The sequence below is a fragment of the Streptopelia decaocto genome, assembly GCF_964273445.1.
Source record: "Streptopelia decaocto genome assembly, chromosome: 13".
Classification (NCBI taxonomy): Eukaryota; Metazoa; Chordata; class Aves; order Columbiformes; family Columbidae; genus Streptopelia; species Streptopelia decaocto.
Genome location: NC_138668.1, coordinates 10,292,578 through 10,309,696, shown reverse-complemented (window position 1 = coordinate 10,309,696; position 17,119 = coordinate 10,292,578). Strand labels below are relative to the sequence as shown.

At 39.7% G+C, this 17,119-nt stretch overlaps 1 protein-coding gene across 6 annotated transcripts in view; it reads right to left on the bottom strand.

Annotated features, from left to right (window-relative positions):
• The window catches only part of CREBBP (CREB binding lysine acetyltransferase), a 92,058-nt gene that overhangs the window by 23,064 nt on the left and 51,875 nt on the right, over positions 1 to 17,119 (bottom strand). For 3 of the 6 annotated variants that reach the window (XM_082064243.1, XM_082064244.1, XM_082064247.1), the window contains 13 exons: positions 16,632 to 16,731; positions 16,050 to 16,196; positions 15,470 to 15,587; positions 12,693 to 12,885; positions 12,506 to 12,559; positions 11,146 to 11,270; positions 10,423 to 10,611; positions 8,562 to 8,981; positions 7,754 to 7,933; positions 7,338 to 7,524; positions 2,631 to 2,749; positions 2,264 to 2,503; positions 1,671 to 1,759 (listed from right to left, as the gene is read on the bottom strand). In XM_082064243.1, coding sequence (XP_081920369.1) covers positions 1,671 to 1,759; positions 2,264 to 2,503; positions 2,631 to 2,749; positions 7,338 to 7,524; positions 7,754 to 7,933; positions 8,562 to 8,981; positions 10,423 to 10,611; positions 11,146 to 11,270; positions 12,506 to 12,559; positions 12,693 to 12,885; positions 15,470 to 15,587; positions 16,050 to 16,196; positions 16,632 to 16,731 — 2,161 coding nt within the window. The remainder of the gene's footprint in view (positions 1 to 1,670; positions 1,760 to 2,263; positions 2,504 to 2,630; positions 2,750 to 7,337; positions 7,525 to 7,753; positions 7,934 to 8,561; positions 8,982 to 10,422; positions 10,612 to 11,145; positions 11,271 to 12,505; positions 12,560 to 12,692; positions 12,886 to 15,469; positions 15,588 to 16,049; positions 16,197 to 16,631; positions 16,732 to 17,119) is intronic. The other 3 variants (XM_082064245.1, XM_082064246.1, XM_082064248.1) reach the window with 2 other exon arrangements.

The window sequence follows — 17,119 nt, the reverse complement described above, 5'->3', positions numbered from 1 at the left end:
TTGCTTGGTTTAGTTGACCTGAAACTGAAAACCTCAAAAACTGTCCCCAACTCAAAGCCACCCCAAATCCCAACCTTTTCCCAAGGCATCTGGATAAACAGATACCAACACCTAGTTTTGTTCTGCTATGGGCACACTGACACTCGGAAAAATCACCTCCCTTTTATTACTGCTCTTTTAGATTAAACTCAGTGTAAAGGGGCTATCACATTTATAACAAGTGGTAACACAATATTTCAATTTCCTGAGTCCAGAGGAACCCACAGCCCCATTGACCCTGTACTTCTTGCCAGCAACCAACACTGCCTTCCATCGAGTAATCCATATGATTTAATACTAACTTAAATAGGAAAGGGATAACTGAAAGAAAGTGACCCCTTCCTCAATTATTTTAGAAGTTCCTATTCTTTTCAACATAGTACTACCTAGATGCAGAATATGAAAAGTATTTGAAACCGTACCGTGTAGAGTTGATATTTAAGGGTTATTTTTTCCCCACTTCCAGTACTCAACTACTGTCTCTTTAGATGCATTTTAATCGCTTTATTTCTCTTCAGACTGACTTTTTCCCAGAACTCACAGTGGCTGTATAAAACCTTCTATGAGAGCTCCTGAATCTACATTCCTCTGTGGTGATACTACCTGCCTCATAGGGACCCAACAGACAACGTGAGACGACATGTTTTCATGACCCCGGCTGTGCTGAGGGATTCGCACCAGCCCCCCTCCATCTTACACCCCGTCTGGTGACCGAGGGATCGTCCTGAGACGAAACGCAAGCACTGTCTGAATTAGTTCTGTAACTTCACTTAGACAACAGCCCTCGTGCACTTCAAAGTTGGCAAGACTTATAGACTGCCAAGGCTCTGGAAAGCAATTCATAACTGTTTGAAACAGGGAAAAGGAAGTTTGTAAGTTTGTGTCTTAGCCTTTTTTTTTTTTTTTTTTTTGGGGGGGGGGGGGCGGGTAGGGGATGGATGAGGAGCGAGCAACGAATCTAAGAAACCAAACCCAAAGCCAAGTTCTAAGTTTACTTTGTTAGTATAACACTGCTGATTTAAACATTAAATGGAAAATATTATAACATCTGTTTAATAATAATACTAACACCAAATCATAATATTAATTAAAAAAAATAATAGAAACTATTGTTTTCATAGCTTCTCACAGAGTCTGGGTGGTTTTCAATGCTAATTCAAAGCTAATTTAAACAGAATTAAGTCCTAAATAGAAAGACATAAAGTATTTCAATCGATCGCTGTACCCTTTGTTTTGCAAATTCTGACACTAATTTGCAAACAAACCAGCATATTTTTACAGTTCTCCCAGAACAAGGCAACATGATTTCCCAGGGCCTTTCTGCAGTTCTGTCCTTCTCCCTGCAGCAAGCCCAGCTACTCATTTTATGGAAAACATGGACAATTTCACTTCCACTTAAGCGGTGTGTGGTGCAGACCAGCTCATAGCAAGTGCTTAAGTATTGTGCTGCAGTACAGGAAACTAAGTGCTCACCAGCAAAATGACAGCATGCAAAGATATGAAAATAACATTTTCCTGACTTAGCTGACAAAGGAAAGAGTAAGTTAATAATCCTCCTTCTCCATCTGTGCAGAGAACTCAAAGGATCTCACTTCCTGAATAAGGAAAAAAAAGCAAAGTCAGGCACTTACCTATTCTGGTAACTGTAGTAGGCAGCATCACGAGGAATTGTGCACAACTGCTTGCCGTAGCAGCACAAGGTCTGTGGAGAAAACTCATACTGCAAAACAATGGTGAGAAAAGAAGCTTCAAAATGTAACCTTAGGTTAATCAAGCATCTATTAGGCAATCCTGACACTTAATTGATATCACAGTATATTGTCAGATTTATCACACTTTTCCAAGCTCTTGTAAGTATATTAGCACAGTTCTCTTATTTTAATTAAAATTAACTATATAAGCTAAATAGCTGACCTTTAAACTGCCTACTTTTTTTTGCACTGGACATGGAAAACAAGCAAAACATTTTACTATTGCTTCTGACCAAAAAAAAGGTGTTCTCTGAAGGAGAAAAATACAACAATAATAATGGAATAGCAGCAAGAAGGATGCTATCTACCTTTTTTAGCTCTTAGCGTGCTTACAATAAAGTAAAATTTTTAGCAATTCTTTCCATCAGTGTTTCATTTAAAAAAAACCCAAGAATTCTACAAAGCTAATGCTTTATCCAATTAAGCAAGCTAAGCTCTTTAGAAGAATGCAGCTCCATCCCTGGAATACATACCTTGCGCCCACAACAGTAGCCAAGTGATTGCATAACAGGATCGATTTCTTGTTCAAACACCTCCGCGAGTTTAGTGCAAAACTTATAGACCCTGGAAGTCTTGCGATTGTAAAGCCAGGCATTGTTAAACATCAGCCAAACATCGTCCACATACTGCCAGGGTTCCTGGTACTGCCCAGTATCCAATTTACGCTTAATGGTTGAAAGATCCATAGGATTCTTCACAATGTCGAAGTAATCCTTCAAACACACACAAAACCCTTCATTTTTAAGATGTCCAATGTTCACAATATGTGCAACTGAAAAAACAAAATGTTTATACGAGCAAAGACAAAATACAAAAACATTTTTTGTAATGCCCACTCACCGGAATCCCTAAAAGCTGGGGATCCACAGGCTGTCTGAAAGGTAGCGACTCTGGGTCCTGCCGGTACAAAGCTTCGAGGGTTGGCATGAGAGCCTGGCGCAGCTCCTCAGGCTTGAAAACTGTTAATGAAAGTCAGAAAGGTTAGAAAATCATCTTCCACGTTTCCTAACCTCCTGACTCCCCTAAAAAAATAAAGAACTATGTTAACGCAAAATTCTTAAGAGGGATTTCCTGATCTGCGTAGCTCATCGGAGGCAAAACTTACAGTCAAGAGGCTCTTGCACAGCCTGTGCGTTGACTAAATCACAGTAGGTGATATTCCCAGAATAAGGAGATAGGAACAACTGTAGCACATAAGGATACATATTGTAGCGCTTAAAAAAAACCAAACCCAAACTGTATCTAGAACCAAATTAATTCAATCGCTTCAACACAGACGAACCTTAGCTCTTCAGAGAAGAGACTAAGCATATTTTCCTCTCCTGCCCTTCTAACCTTGTTTGCTAATTCCAAGCCAAGATTCTTCTAGCAAAACACACCATAGTGGACAGGCCCAAAGAGCCAAAGAGGAACCAGATGTCCTGATAGTTGGCACAGGAGTTTTCTGGCCATAGCACACAAACAGTCCTGGTCTGGTGGGACTGTTAATTGATTTTGAAAGTGTTAATACTTCCAGATTTATATGCATCATTACAACCACTTGGCAACAGTGGCATGGCAACAGCCATGCTTCTTTCAATAGTGGATGACAAGGACAAGAAAGGCAATGCGCTTTCTGAAAAATAATGATAACTTGGAGAGCTCTTTGAACATCTCAGCAGTGTAATTACACTTATTTCCTTAGGAACAGAGTCTTTAAATAGGGAAGAATGCTTATTATTGAGAAAAAAAGACAACTAAGGAAAGTAAGATGGCATCTAATATTTATCTACCTGGCTGAAATGAGAGTGGTACCAATAAAAGAGAGCAATTAGGAGTTCTGTTGAAAGCACTTAAATCAACAGGGCTACAGTGACCCCTTCGAGGCTGATCATTGCCTTTGTCACTCAAATGGTATTTTGGTAAGATGTAAATTGCTCTTTGTGAATTTGAGTTTAAAATTTATATATCTATTTTTTTTAATTCCCCTTTTTCTCGTGGGTCATATTTCTGAGAGGAAGTCCTTTCATCTCAACTAGATTCACTGAAATATTACACACAAAAATACAGCATGTTTGTTGTTACAACAACAGATGCAACTTGACAATCATTTCAGCTGTTCCAACAATCTCAGTCCTGATAAAATGGCAATTCTCTTCCACATTTATTGATACCAAATCTGCATGCACTTTCCTGTGAAAGGAATCCTACCACATACTCTCAAAGTTTTATAAACGACTACTGAATTATATTATGGAATTCTGAAAAACAGAAGGAAATATTAAATTCCATTCATGACAAGACGAATTCTCTATTGTTTGTGAGCCATCTTGCTCTGGCTCAGGTAGTTCATAACCTGATAATCCGAATTATTTCATTTAATGAAATTTAAATGTCAAAAAGCACCTTTTAATAATCTATTCTGGCCATCTGCTTGATATTGCTTTCAGAATTTTCCCTGTACCAACCCCTATAACAACACACCACTAACCTAGAGTACTTTTCAAAATAAACCAAATCTTAATTGAAACCCAAACTACAGAGATTCAGAACAACTTCTGCCATGTTCCTTAAAGCCTCATTATCTTTGCCGATAAGGTTTACAACCTGCTGCCATTTTGAAATTTGAAAAAATAAAATAAAAATCCAGTTATTATTTCAATTTATGACTTCACCTACAAACATAAAGACAGGTTGCCTTCATCTTTAGCAGTAAAAAAGCTGCTCTGCCTCTAAGGAATATGACTAATAACAGAACATTTGATCTCCCTGTACACGGATTTTACAAAAAAGTTTGTTTTCCCTCCTCCCCTCTCCCCCTTTTCCAAAATTAAATGCTCACAGCTCTCCTCTGCTGGCTACAAGATCTTTGTAAGAAGCTGGCATCTAGTTGTCCCATTTTGTCTTGGATGCGTGGGTGGTAAAAAGAAAATGGGATCTTTGCCTGAATCTTGATGATGTAGTATCTGCCAGAGAAGAATATATTGCTACCTTTTTCACCTTTTAAAATTTTATTGCTTTTAAACAGAGGAAATCCTGCTTAAGATTACTAAAGAGAAAATTCATAAATGAAGATGAAGACATCTTCAAAACAATAAGGACAATACACCGGATTCCCCTGCCCCAGAACCAAGCCCCTGCCGGTTCTGCATTATTATGTCTTGTAAGGATGGGAAGAAATTGGTAAAACTAATTTTGAAGGTCAGACTAAGGCAGCCATCTACAGCAAGGAGACAGGAGCTACCCAACTGAGTATTGTACTGTTTCTTTTGAGAAGACTGCAAGGGAAGAGGCCAGGAACCAAAACCCTTCCTTTCTTGCTTACATTAGATTTGCAGAAAAAAAGCACAACAAAGCGAAACCCTGAATTTGAAGGGTTTGGTTGCCTGCATTCATGAAGGCAAAACTTTGATGAGGAAGAAAAGCTTGCTGAAGGAGGGTGTCTGCAATTCTCCAAAAAAGCCAAGCTACAAAAATTCAGGTGTAAGTGAACTGGGCAGACCAGTAGCCCATCAGGATTATCCTGGGCTATTCTCCAGCCCGTCCGTATTTCTCATCTCTGAAGTCAGGTTACAGTCTGGTTATACAAGGTGAGCAGCCAGGCAATGGTGTTCAGTACACTTGGGCGGTGGTACAAACAGGTAAGATTCCAACTCCAGAACATAAGCCATGGGGTACCCATAAAACATTCCTTTAGGTTCCAGATGAATCTTTTCAGACATTAAGGTACCAGGCTACAACTTTTTAAGTTATCTATGACACTTCCAGGCACGAGCCTTCCCCTTCGCAGCAGCTGCACGGATCTGCTACGTCCCAGGTTACTGGGGCTGCACCTCAGAAATCTGGCCACACAGGAAGGAAGAAAAGTTTCCATTACTTTTGCAACCCCTGAAAAACTCCAGATGAGTCTCATAAGTAGTTTTAAAATATCACATAACCCGTAAGCACACTTCACGGTATTTGCTCTCAAATACCTCTTGGTTTATTTAGCATTTTAATACAAATGCTCTATTACAGCTGGACAAACTACTTGGTGAGAAAATGTCACTGTATGAAATTGTGTATATGGCTTCACCTGCCAATTCTGCACACGTATTATACTATATGGTTACTTAGTGACAGTATTTCCAAGATAAAATTGTGTTACTAAATGAGGTATGGAAAATAGGTAGTAATCCAGACTGAATCAGAAGGACAGTGCAGCTCTTCCAGGGACATATTCTGCAAGAACCTTCCTCTTTCAATCACTTGCCTCGATTTACTTCCAAGTACACTTCTAACAAGCAACAATGATTCTTTCCACAGGGAATATAACTGGTTTCTAAACACTAATATGCCTTCCACTCCCTATGTTACATTTTGTTCAAAACAGGCTCTGCCAGTTCCGCAGCACATCTCATTTGGTTGGCCCACAGTGCTACAAACTGAACATACAATCTACAGGAAAATGTGTTTCATAGCAATTTATCATAAAAAGATTATGCTTAGTAATTAAATTAAATCCAAAGCATATATAAGAGATCAAGATTCAGTCTGCACAAACTTTGAAACTTTATGACTTCTTGATCACATTCTGGAAAGCACGCAACTGAAATGCTCTCCTCATGTAGTTATACATGGTTTCCTTTGCAAGGGAAGAAGAAAAAAGTAAAGAAATGGACCATCACTTTCCCTTTTTTGACATTTGCAGCATGTTGAAACATTAGTTTTGATCAAAACCTAAATACTAACAAGAGAAAACATCATCTCAAAAACCAGGATGGTAAGAGACAGGAATCTCTAAATAGCTCAGGTTTTTGAGTCAAAAAACTTACCACAAAGCCTGCGCTACAAATGGAGTAATTTCTTCTTGCCTGTTTCCTTTAAGAATCTAATTCATTTATTTCTTACTAACTCAAGGCATGCAACCATTTATATAAGTCTATTCAAGATCTGTAATGCCATCACGTTTCCTTCTGGAAAACTACATAATACAGACACAGTCACATCTAAATCTATGCTAACGCTGTAGATCAATTTAAGAGAGTAGTGCCCCAACTATTTCTGAAAAGAAAGCTTTCAAATGAACGCTACACTGAAAACCATACAGGGCTTCAAAGTTAAAGCCAATTGCAGCAGTCCAGCCTTGGAAGAACAGAGATTCAGCAGAGTTCAAGCACCTGATTCTTGGAGAAGTGAACACTAAAACTCAGGATGAAGGCAGTTGTGTGCAGCCTCTGGCAGAAGAGCAAAGCAATGGATATCCTCAGTTACTGAGAGCACTACCTACACCAAGCTCCTGGCCAAGATGCACAGGGGCAGACTGATGTATATAATTTCTCCAGCAATCGCTGCCTTACTGCCTTGGTCCTTCTGGACAGAAACTGGAAGCTGTGAGACACTGCTGGGATCAAGACCACAATGATACGCTTTTCTCACCTGCGATTCATATAACATTAAAGGAACGCTACATTCAAAAATAAATCCAAGTATGGACCTCCTAGAACTCCATGTGCTGGACCTGAGACCATGAAAAAAAGTGCTAGTAAAATAAAGTACACAAGAAAAACTCAGTTTTCATACACATACTTTTTTTGCGTGGCTGAGATGGCGATGTGGATTGTGAAGTGGTTCCATTAGTGCTGTTCTCCTCTTCCTCTTTAGCATCTACTTTTATTTCAGGCTTCTTTTCTTCTATTTCCATTGGCTCCTGTTTCAGTTCTGTTCCATCTGTTTCTTCTTTTGTTTGTGAAGATCCTTGTAAATCCTCCTCCACCTTAAGAAAGGATGCAACGAGATGTACTATTACATCTATGACCCAAACTTCGGTCATCAAAATATTAGTTTGAGATTGTCAAACCACTCTCCATCCATGGCTTTCCTCAGGAGAGTTACTTTCCAGTAACTACCCTCCTCTCACCCCTTAGCTCACCAATTCAGACACATCATTAAGTGCTTTTATAGCTATCACTGCTTTCAGTTAAGCTGTATAGAATCTCATTTACCTCAGTCTTAGCTTCCACTTGTGTCTCACTAGTCTCTGGCTCAGTTTCTTCAGTTTTAACTTCTGATTTGCTTTCTAGCATTGGTGCATCTGGTCCTAGTTGCTGGGAATTCGTATCAGCACTAGCAACTGAGGCAGGGGTGGGGACCCTGTTATCAATACTAGCTGCTGCCTGGGATAGCTGTTGTAAAAACAGTACAAAAGAAAGACACTGCATATATAGAAATACTTTCCTTTACTAAAAATGAACAGCACAAAAGAGACATGAGATGATATTCTAAAACAGTGCAGAACATGGATACAGGAGCTCACTGTAGCCAAGTTTTGATATAACACATTTCATAACTCTGCTTTACAGAGGAGAAGCCAAGGAAGAATTCTGCCCCAAAGACGCTTCTCTTACAGAGAAAACACCTGCCCAGTAAAACACTGTACATTCCTTGACATGTGCATTCATCCTGACTAAAGCTTAAAAGAAAAAATTTATGCAAATTTCATGATCAAAAAAGACCAGTTCTGGTCAAGGCCACGGGTATTAGGCCTGTTACACCTCATCTTTCTGCACGCTGCTGCCATTTTTACTTTGAGCAGCTCCAAGTCATTCCATACACCCCCCCCTCCTTCAAACAATGCTGAGAAGCATCTGAACACACACATTTTTACATATCTCTATAATGAACCCTTTGGTCTGAAGTAGAAGCCACTATTGACAACTATGGGCTCTATACATTCACGGCACGGTGCTATACATAGGGAGAACTCTTGTGGAATGCCACTACACAAGAAAAATGCAACTAGCTGGTACTTACTGGAGTGCCGGGTGGCTGCGCTTGCACAGATGTTGGCTGCTGCTGAGACGGCTGCGGGGTTGGCACAGACTGGGGCTGAACAGGGGTCTGAGGCTGTGGCGTGACTTGAGCCTGTGCCGCAGTCTGCCCCGTGGGCGTGCTTTGTGTCTGCGTCGCGTTAGGAACTGAACCCGGTGTCGGAGTTGGTGTTTGTCCCGACGATGAGACGGGTGTCGATGGCTGAGTGGGAGCTGCTGGCTGAGGAGGAGTCATTCCAGGTGGCGTTTGGTGCTGAATAGGTGGCATTCCAGCAGCAGTGGACACAGGAGGTGTAGTCTGATGTAGAGGTGGCTGGGTCACTGGTGGACATGGCAACTGCCCGCTCTGCGGTCCCAGCATGTTCATGGAGTTGGGAAGAGCAGCACTGGGAACCTGCCCCTGCTAGAGAGACAGATTCTCTTACAGACATGTGGATCCCAAAACTCTGGGAATCACATCTATCCTTAAAATCACTGCACTAAAGTTTCCTTTTAAAATATACTGTAAGTGTAAACATGAGGTCAGCTATAAAGAAGTGCTGCTATTGCAAATGATGATGCTCTGATTTCTCCAAATATTTTCACCAGCTCTTAGTCAAAGACCACGCTCCCAGATGTGCCATGCACTTTTTTTAACGTTAATTCTACTGGCACAGAGAGGGAATCCTCACGATCTCAGAGTAACACAGAAAGCCACGGGCAGACAATCTCTAAATCATGCCATTAGCTGGGCAAAGGTCACACTATGCATACAAAATGGTTTCAAGCAAATACACATTTTAGGCCAGGTTTCTAGAGCTGCCCTGCTTTAGATAACAGTTTAATACATTTAATGCCTCCCTCATTGCACGGTGCCAGACTTAAGGGTGCTTTGCTTTCTTTTTCTAGTTAGGCTACTCCAGTTGCTTAGGAAAATTGTGGATCTGTTTTTCAGAGCAGCAACAATAAAGTATTCTGGATGTGCATGGACTTTTAAACCACATATTTTACCAACAATTGTATCAGATAACTAGTGATGAAAAAGAATTCTCTATTCTCAGATGTATCTCTTACTCCTAGAAATCTAAATCAACTAATAGTTTCTTGCAGGTGAGGTTTCACACTTAAAACATGCTTCTATATTGCCTGTACATAGTCAGTTTTAGTGAAATACATGCATTAGGAAAAAAATATTCACCACAAAGGTGGTCAAACAACTGAGCCAGGGCGCAAAAAACTGCAGATGCTCTGTCCTGAACACACTCCAAACTTGACCTGACAGAGCTCTTTGTAGCCTGATATAAGTTATCTCTCATTGGAAGAGGGGCTGGACTGGAGAACTTTGGAGGTCCCAACTAACCTAAATTACTTGGACTCTGAGTTAAAAAACAAGCCTCTCCCTGTGGAAAAGCATATACATTGGCATCATAAGCACAGCTGCTACTTCACTGACTATTACTGTAACAGAAAAACCCCAATTTTCTCTTCTGAAGTAGAGGTTAAAACAAACTTTAAAAGATCTTCCCCAAACACTTTATTATAATTCTTGATTTAAAGTTACCTTTAGGCCCACAAAAAGACAAAAGCATATGCCATAAATGTCCCATAAACTAACTTCTGATATTCCCCCTAAAAAATCTCATCAGCATGCAGTTTTTTTTGGAACTTAAATCAGGAATTACAGGGCATTTCCCCCATATATAAATCAGCTATGGAGGAGCTTACAAAGAGGGGAGGATCCCCAGAAGTCAAGGGTGACTGCAATAAAGGGTGGATATAGAAATACAAGTAAGCAAACATACATAAATAAATCAGAACAAAACAATTAAGAATAAATAACTCAAGTATTAGAAAATACATCTTACCTGTGCCACCCCGGCCTGGGCTGTTGTCTGGCCCATGCCTACGTTGTTCACATTCATGGCCCCACTGGATGCTGGGAACTGGTTCTGGGGCAGGAACTGGTTCTGGGTAGGAGCCTGACCCATCATGTTGTTGCCATGAGCTCCCATCATGTTCTGTGGCTGAGGCATTCGGGAAGGAGACATTGCCATCTAAAAATTAACACCCAAATTAAAGATATTGCCATTTAGTATAATGTAGGAAAATAAAGGAAAACACACTCCATGTAACCAACACAAAGACAGGTCAAAACAATAAAAAGAAAACTGGTAAACCAAGTGGAAGCAGATAAATACATATAAGTGTTAGAAAACTGAAAATACTTTTGTTTTCCTAAAGAGTAAAAATATGTTTTCATGCAGGAATAAAGACAGTATATATACTGCAAAGACAGTTTCTGGAAGAACTGTGCTCTTCTGAGGACTGCTGGAGATTACCGCAGCTCTGGCATCTGCCTCTCTAAAGATTTGAAACAACACCACTAACAATCCCACCAAAACAGAACACCATATGTAAATATTGAAAACAAGCACCTCAATATAAGCCTGACAGGCTTGGTACGTTTCCATGAAATTATCCTACAATTTACAGTACTACTCTATGACGTGGCCCTTTCAGAAGAGCATTAACACCACTAAATGTAATCTACCAATTTTGAGAAGAACACAGTAACAAAAAGTACGAACCGCAGGAACAGCGCCCATGTTGTTCATCTGTACAGGATGGTTCATTGGAGAAGCTGCACGGGGTCCCATGGGTGCTTGTGGCATCTGTACATTCCCTATGGACATGGGGTTAAACTGATTCATTCCTGCAAATGCACCCCCAAAACAACTCATTAGGAACAAGTCATCAGAATTTACATATGCATATTCTACTATAATATTAACATGTATTATGACTAAAGTTTGACTGCCCTATGCTTTTTTTAACTTTCTTCAAATTACTTGTTTTAAGAGACAAGTCAGGGTGCAAGAAGCATTTAGAAGAATACCAGTTAGGCTGAAACATAACTTTTAATGTCTAAAAAAAAAAATGCAAAATATGAAGAGTGTGGATGATCTGCAAAGACAGGATGTTATTTGTAAATAATAGCTTGGAATGGCTTCTTAACATCAAACATTTACTTTGAAACAGACATGTCTTATTCAAGCCTCACTGAAATGGTTGAAGTAAATATGATAAAAATAAATATGGTATCTGTGAAGGCAATTCCTATAGCCTCAAAGCAGGACAAAAGCTAGCAATATGCTTAAACAGGTGTTGTGCTTTTTATATGAAACATTTAGCCTCTCCAAAAAACTTGTCTAGCAGGAATAAAGGTGTAAATACATAGTTATGGAGCTATACCTGCTATCAACTTTTTTCTCCTATTGAACTGAATGTTAAAAGAATGTAAGTTCTCAAGGACATTTCAACACAAGTTCCAACTTACTACTAACTCTGACCAAGAAATAAAACAATTTGCGACAATTTTCTGGAGGAAGCTGAAGCACCTAAAAGTCACAGGTTTGTGTTTTCCAGAAAAAGCACACCCATGAGCCCACAGCAGCCTAAATCAGCAAGGAGGGGCCATCAGTGCTAGAGACAAGCTCCAAGGCTTTATTAGAAGCACTGTGCATCAGAAACCAAGAAAGGTTATCCTTAGTTAAACAGATTCTAGGATTAATGTGCTAAGTTTCCAGCTATAGGTGTATTTTTGGCTAATTAACTGACGAAAACACTCCAGCATTCTTACCCCCGCCCGCCTTTTTTTACAGTGTTTTATGTGAGATTATCCACAGTATTCTTGCTTGTTCTCTCCTCTTTTCAATAGGACTGAATTAATTCCCAATCACCAGCAAAGCACTGGGCACATATTGCCAGTTTTTAAGATAAGACTGCACCGAGACAGTTCCTGCCACAGAGCAACACCAAAGAATGATGCTGGAAAAAGGAGACTCAGCAGTTCCTCCCACCCCAGCTCCAAAAGAAAACCAGATCAGCTTTGCCCCTAACAATTATCTTGAAACCACAAATTGCAATTAGAGAGGAAAACATAGATACCTTGAGAAACCTGCATACGACTTATAGGCACGGTTGGCATGGACATAGGCCCATCTGCAACAACACAGAAGAATGGTCGGCGAAAACAGATTTAAAATACAAACTCAAGATTAACATGAGAGCCCAAAGACACAAAACTGCAGAGCCACAGGTGAAATGCAGAAGTAGCTCCTACGGAAGTACTTACTGGGCGGCCTGACGGGCTGTGCCTGGCCCATGGCTGCAGCCACCTGCGGGATCCCGGGGGGCTGGGGCCCTGGGGTCTGCAAGGCCGCCTGGTTCCCCAGCATCCCTTGTTTATGGAGGCGAGACCTCCGCTTCTCTTCTAGCTCCTTTTGTATCTTATAGATTTTCTCTGCTAATAAATGATAGTATTCATCCTAAAAGAGAAAAAAAAAATTGTACTCAGTGTCAAGTGCAAGAAAACAGCAGCAGAACTCAAATAGTCACCTGTATTTTTATTTAATGTGTACACCTGCCTTTTTAAGCAAGAAGTATTTATTTTCAGAATTCTGCTAAATTGAGAAAGTCTCATAACTGCTTTAATTTAGAAAAGGAAAAACAAAGCTTCCAGAAAACACATGAGACTTGGCTTTATGGCTATCCTTCATACCTTCTCTGAGCAGATTAGCAGATAAAGAAGACTGTAGGTCCCCTGTTGCTTCATCAAAAAATGGGAAGCTGTGATTTGGTTTCCAAGTGTTGATGGTTTTTAAACATTTTAATAATAACCATTGTCAATAATCCACAGACAAAAGAAAAAAATGTCCCCAGCAACACTGTAATGCTGAATAAACTTCAGGAGCCAGATGTTAAGGACAGATCTATTTTTACAGAAAGAAAGGAAACCGCTCTATTCCTGAAGAGTCTGACTACAGACAGCCATTGCAGGGAATAAACAAAACCAGACCAAACCCCAAAGGAATGGAGGAAAACAGAGAAAAATAGTCCACAGGCACAGACAACTAAACACTACATCTGTACAAGATGAAAAATCCATTTTACTCAGTCCACATTGACAACAGATCAAATAAGACAGTCACAGTGCACAGCAAGGTAGACTATTCTGCTTCTCAGCAACTGCTGGACACACATCTGTCAAGTGCATGAGATTATGCTCCTGTTAAAGGCAAAAAAACCTACAAACTCTCCAGACTACATTTCTTTTGGAGGTCGCCTATGTCCTTAAAACCCAGTGTTACATGGAGCAATGGCTGAGTGACGTTTATGCCGCAATCATTTTGTCTTAACCCAACTTTCATCAAAATTAGAATTTATTACAGTAGGATTGAGTTAACTTCAGAAAATTAAAGATACTGGTATTCCTCACCAGCCTTGTTAAGAAGTCCAGTGTCACAACACAAAACTCTGGGTTTATGTTACTTCCCTCCTCTCAGTGTCTCAAAAATCCATGAGTGCAGATACTTTCTGCTGTCTACATTAGAAGCACTACAGCCCCTTCCCTTCTACTCAAGACACTTCACCTCTAACCTTCTACTTGTAAATTTAATATTGTGCTACTTTAACACTGAAAAAGGATGTGTTCACAAGGAGCACATACTACTAAGACAATGTCAAACTGCTTACAGCAATGCTTCATACTAATCTGTTTTACAATGTCAAAGTAGGACGGACGCTCCTGGAAAAGAAGGATGCAATTCCACATGGCATCATTAATATGTTCAAAACTATTCTATTCTTTCAAGTTTGTTGCTTGGAGCCAAATACATAAGATAAATTCCAGTAACAGATTTCTGACAATGAGGCTCTGACAGCTGCTTTAAGGGGTGAAGATACTTTGGGGTATAATGGTCAGAAAGCATTTAATTTTATAACCAGAAGTCTACTATGCTCATCCTTACTGAGAAGGTATTTAGATGCCCATGTACGTCTGTGAAATCCTCATTCTTGCTAAAGGTATTCTCTATAGGTGCCAGGGTGATCAAGGGTGATCATATGCTATGAACAACCTCTTGGTAGACACAAGGAAAACATGATATTGTCACTGACTAATGCTGACAAAGCAGCACTACTGCAAATATGGCCACTGCCCATCATTCCATCTTCAGCTCTTCTGGCAGATGGTCTGAGAGAGGCAGACTATGTGTTGCTCTTACTGGGTGATTATCACCTGAAATGCCATTAATTACTCTCTTTAAATGCTTTTTACCTTATTCAGGAAAGGACCTCAACATTCTGATCAGGTAAGATCTCACTAGCTACTGGTGCTACTAACATTGTCTTCACCTGATAAGACCTCTCACGGAGTGGTTCCTTTAGGGTAAAGTTACCACAGTGTCATAACGAAATAGTATCCTCAGTATTTCAATCAACAGGGGTTTGCTTTCTCCGAGTAACAGAGATTTGAACTGACCCTTCTTTGCAGAGAGCAAAAGCCACAGACAAGAACAGGAATTCTGTCCTGTTTCCCACGCACAAGGACAAATGGACTACTTATGTTGAGAGGTGAAACAGCTATTTCTTAGCCAAATCACTCTTGGTGCTGCTGAGTAGAGGATAAATAATTTCAACAGTGTGGGTAAAAGGTAACCAGTATAAACACAACCGAGTCCTGGAGAAAACCTCCAATGGTGAAGAGGCATTAAGAAAATTTTAAAACTACTATTTACACAGACTTCCAGAAATGAGAAAGTCAGTAATGCAAACATCGAGAGCTGCAAGCTGTTCTCCAATCCTCATGCATGCCAATCGCACTTTCAGGACGAATGCAAATAGGGCTGGGAAGATGTTGTCTAGTTTTCACACAGCTGACAGAAGTGAATTAGCTTGGCGTGACATTAATCAGATGTCTTGGGACTATACAAACGCTGTCACAGACGAAAAAGCAAAGGTTTCCTCACCAAGGACAGGGAAACGATTCTCTGTGGTTTTCATCACACTTATAAGATTTGTGATACTATTGTTCTTGAACATATACTGAATACCTAGACCGAAGCAACGTACCCTACTGTTAGCAGATTCGTACATATCTCCTTCCACTTTCCTGGCATAAGCCACCAAGTTCTCCATGCGGCGATCCTTCAGTGCTGCTGGATCAGGAGTGGGAAAGATGGCTTGGACACTACAAGAAAGGAGAAAGAATAAAAGAAACATTATTCAGGGAAAAAAAGTATACTTCAATACAGCTTTATAATGTTCACCCCGGACACACCTTCATACATCAGACGTAAAAGCACATCAAAATCATTTGGAAAAAAAAAATTTGTATTGCACTACTCCCCACAAGATTAAAGCAAATTATATGATGAAAAAATGGGAGGTTTGACAGCCTATAGTCTAAATACTTGTTTACTACAGCAGGACAAATTTACTAGCAATATGAACTAATTTCATGCCGATTCCTTAATGAGCATGAAGGATGAACTGTAGGGTGTCAAAGGTAACAGCTCATCCTCAGTGACCCAGTGTCAGAACCACTACTGGTAACTTTTCATCAACAACTTTTCAGGTTAATAATAGAACTATGGTATTAAAATTCTTTAAAAACATTCAGGAAAAATACATGGTCTTGGTGAGTACTTACAGTTTATGCACTAAATGATTGCGCAGGTCCTGAGTGACATGTTCATGCCATGCTTTCCTTACCCCGGTACTAGAAGGAGGTGCAGCCGTTGGCATTGAACTGAGGTTTCCAACATTGCCAGAATTTGTGCCATCATTCATTAGTGGGCTAAAATAAAAAGGGACTGCTACAGTACAGAATGCAAAGTTCCGTTGTATGTTTGATGCCTGAAGCAATTTTTAAGTAATTCCATCACTTCTAGCTACTGCATCAAATGTTATCTAAGTGAAATTTTTGTATTGGCAAACTGCTACACCTACAGCAAAGCATCTCAGGAGTTTGCAAGACATAGTGTGAACAATAAAGAATGACAACTTAAAAATACATTATATTCTTCCTTTGGGAATTCATTTAAAACTACTAAGGCTCTCGGGAGGACAAAGTGGTAGATATAAAACTGAAATAGAAAAGAAGAGTATAGCTATAGATGTGCCTGATCATTTGCATGCCAATAAAATTATTTTTTAAAGCATGCTCTTTATTTACATTCATAAGCATGTAAATAAATGTTTTATGGAGCAAGAATGAAAACGCATGCATTACTTATTTGTCCCAAGGGATGTTGGAAGAGCAGTGTCAGAAATTAGACTAGCTTGCTGGTCTGTTGTTATTCCTCCTGCGGGAAGGTTCATCTGGTTGGCTCCTTTGGGACAAAATTAAATCACATTAGTACCCAGTTCACAGTTTTGACACTAACATGGCAAAACTACACCTTACTGACCCAGCTAGTTAACAAAAGAAAACAGCCTATCAGATAACTACTTTTATGAAAATATGTGCTGTGGTGCATATATGGTAGCTATTATGGAATCAAAAGTTACTTTCATTCTGAACATTTTTTTTTTCCTACAAAAACCCTAGTCTATTAAAACTTAAGATTCATGAACCCTCAAGTCCAGTTTAATAAGCTAAAAAGAAGGTAATACCACAATTATGTTCCAGAAACAAATCAGGATTTGAGACAGAACTGCCTGCTAGAAGAGGATAAATACTTGTTAAACAAACCAAAATCCTTTGGCAATTCAGTCTAA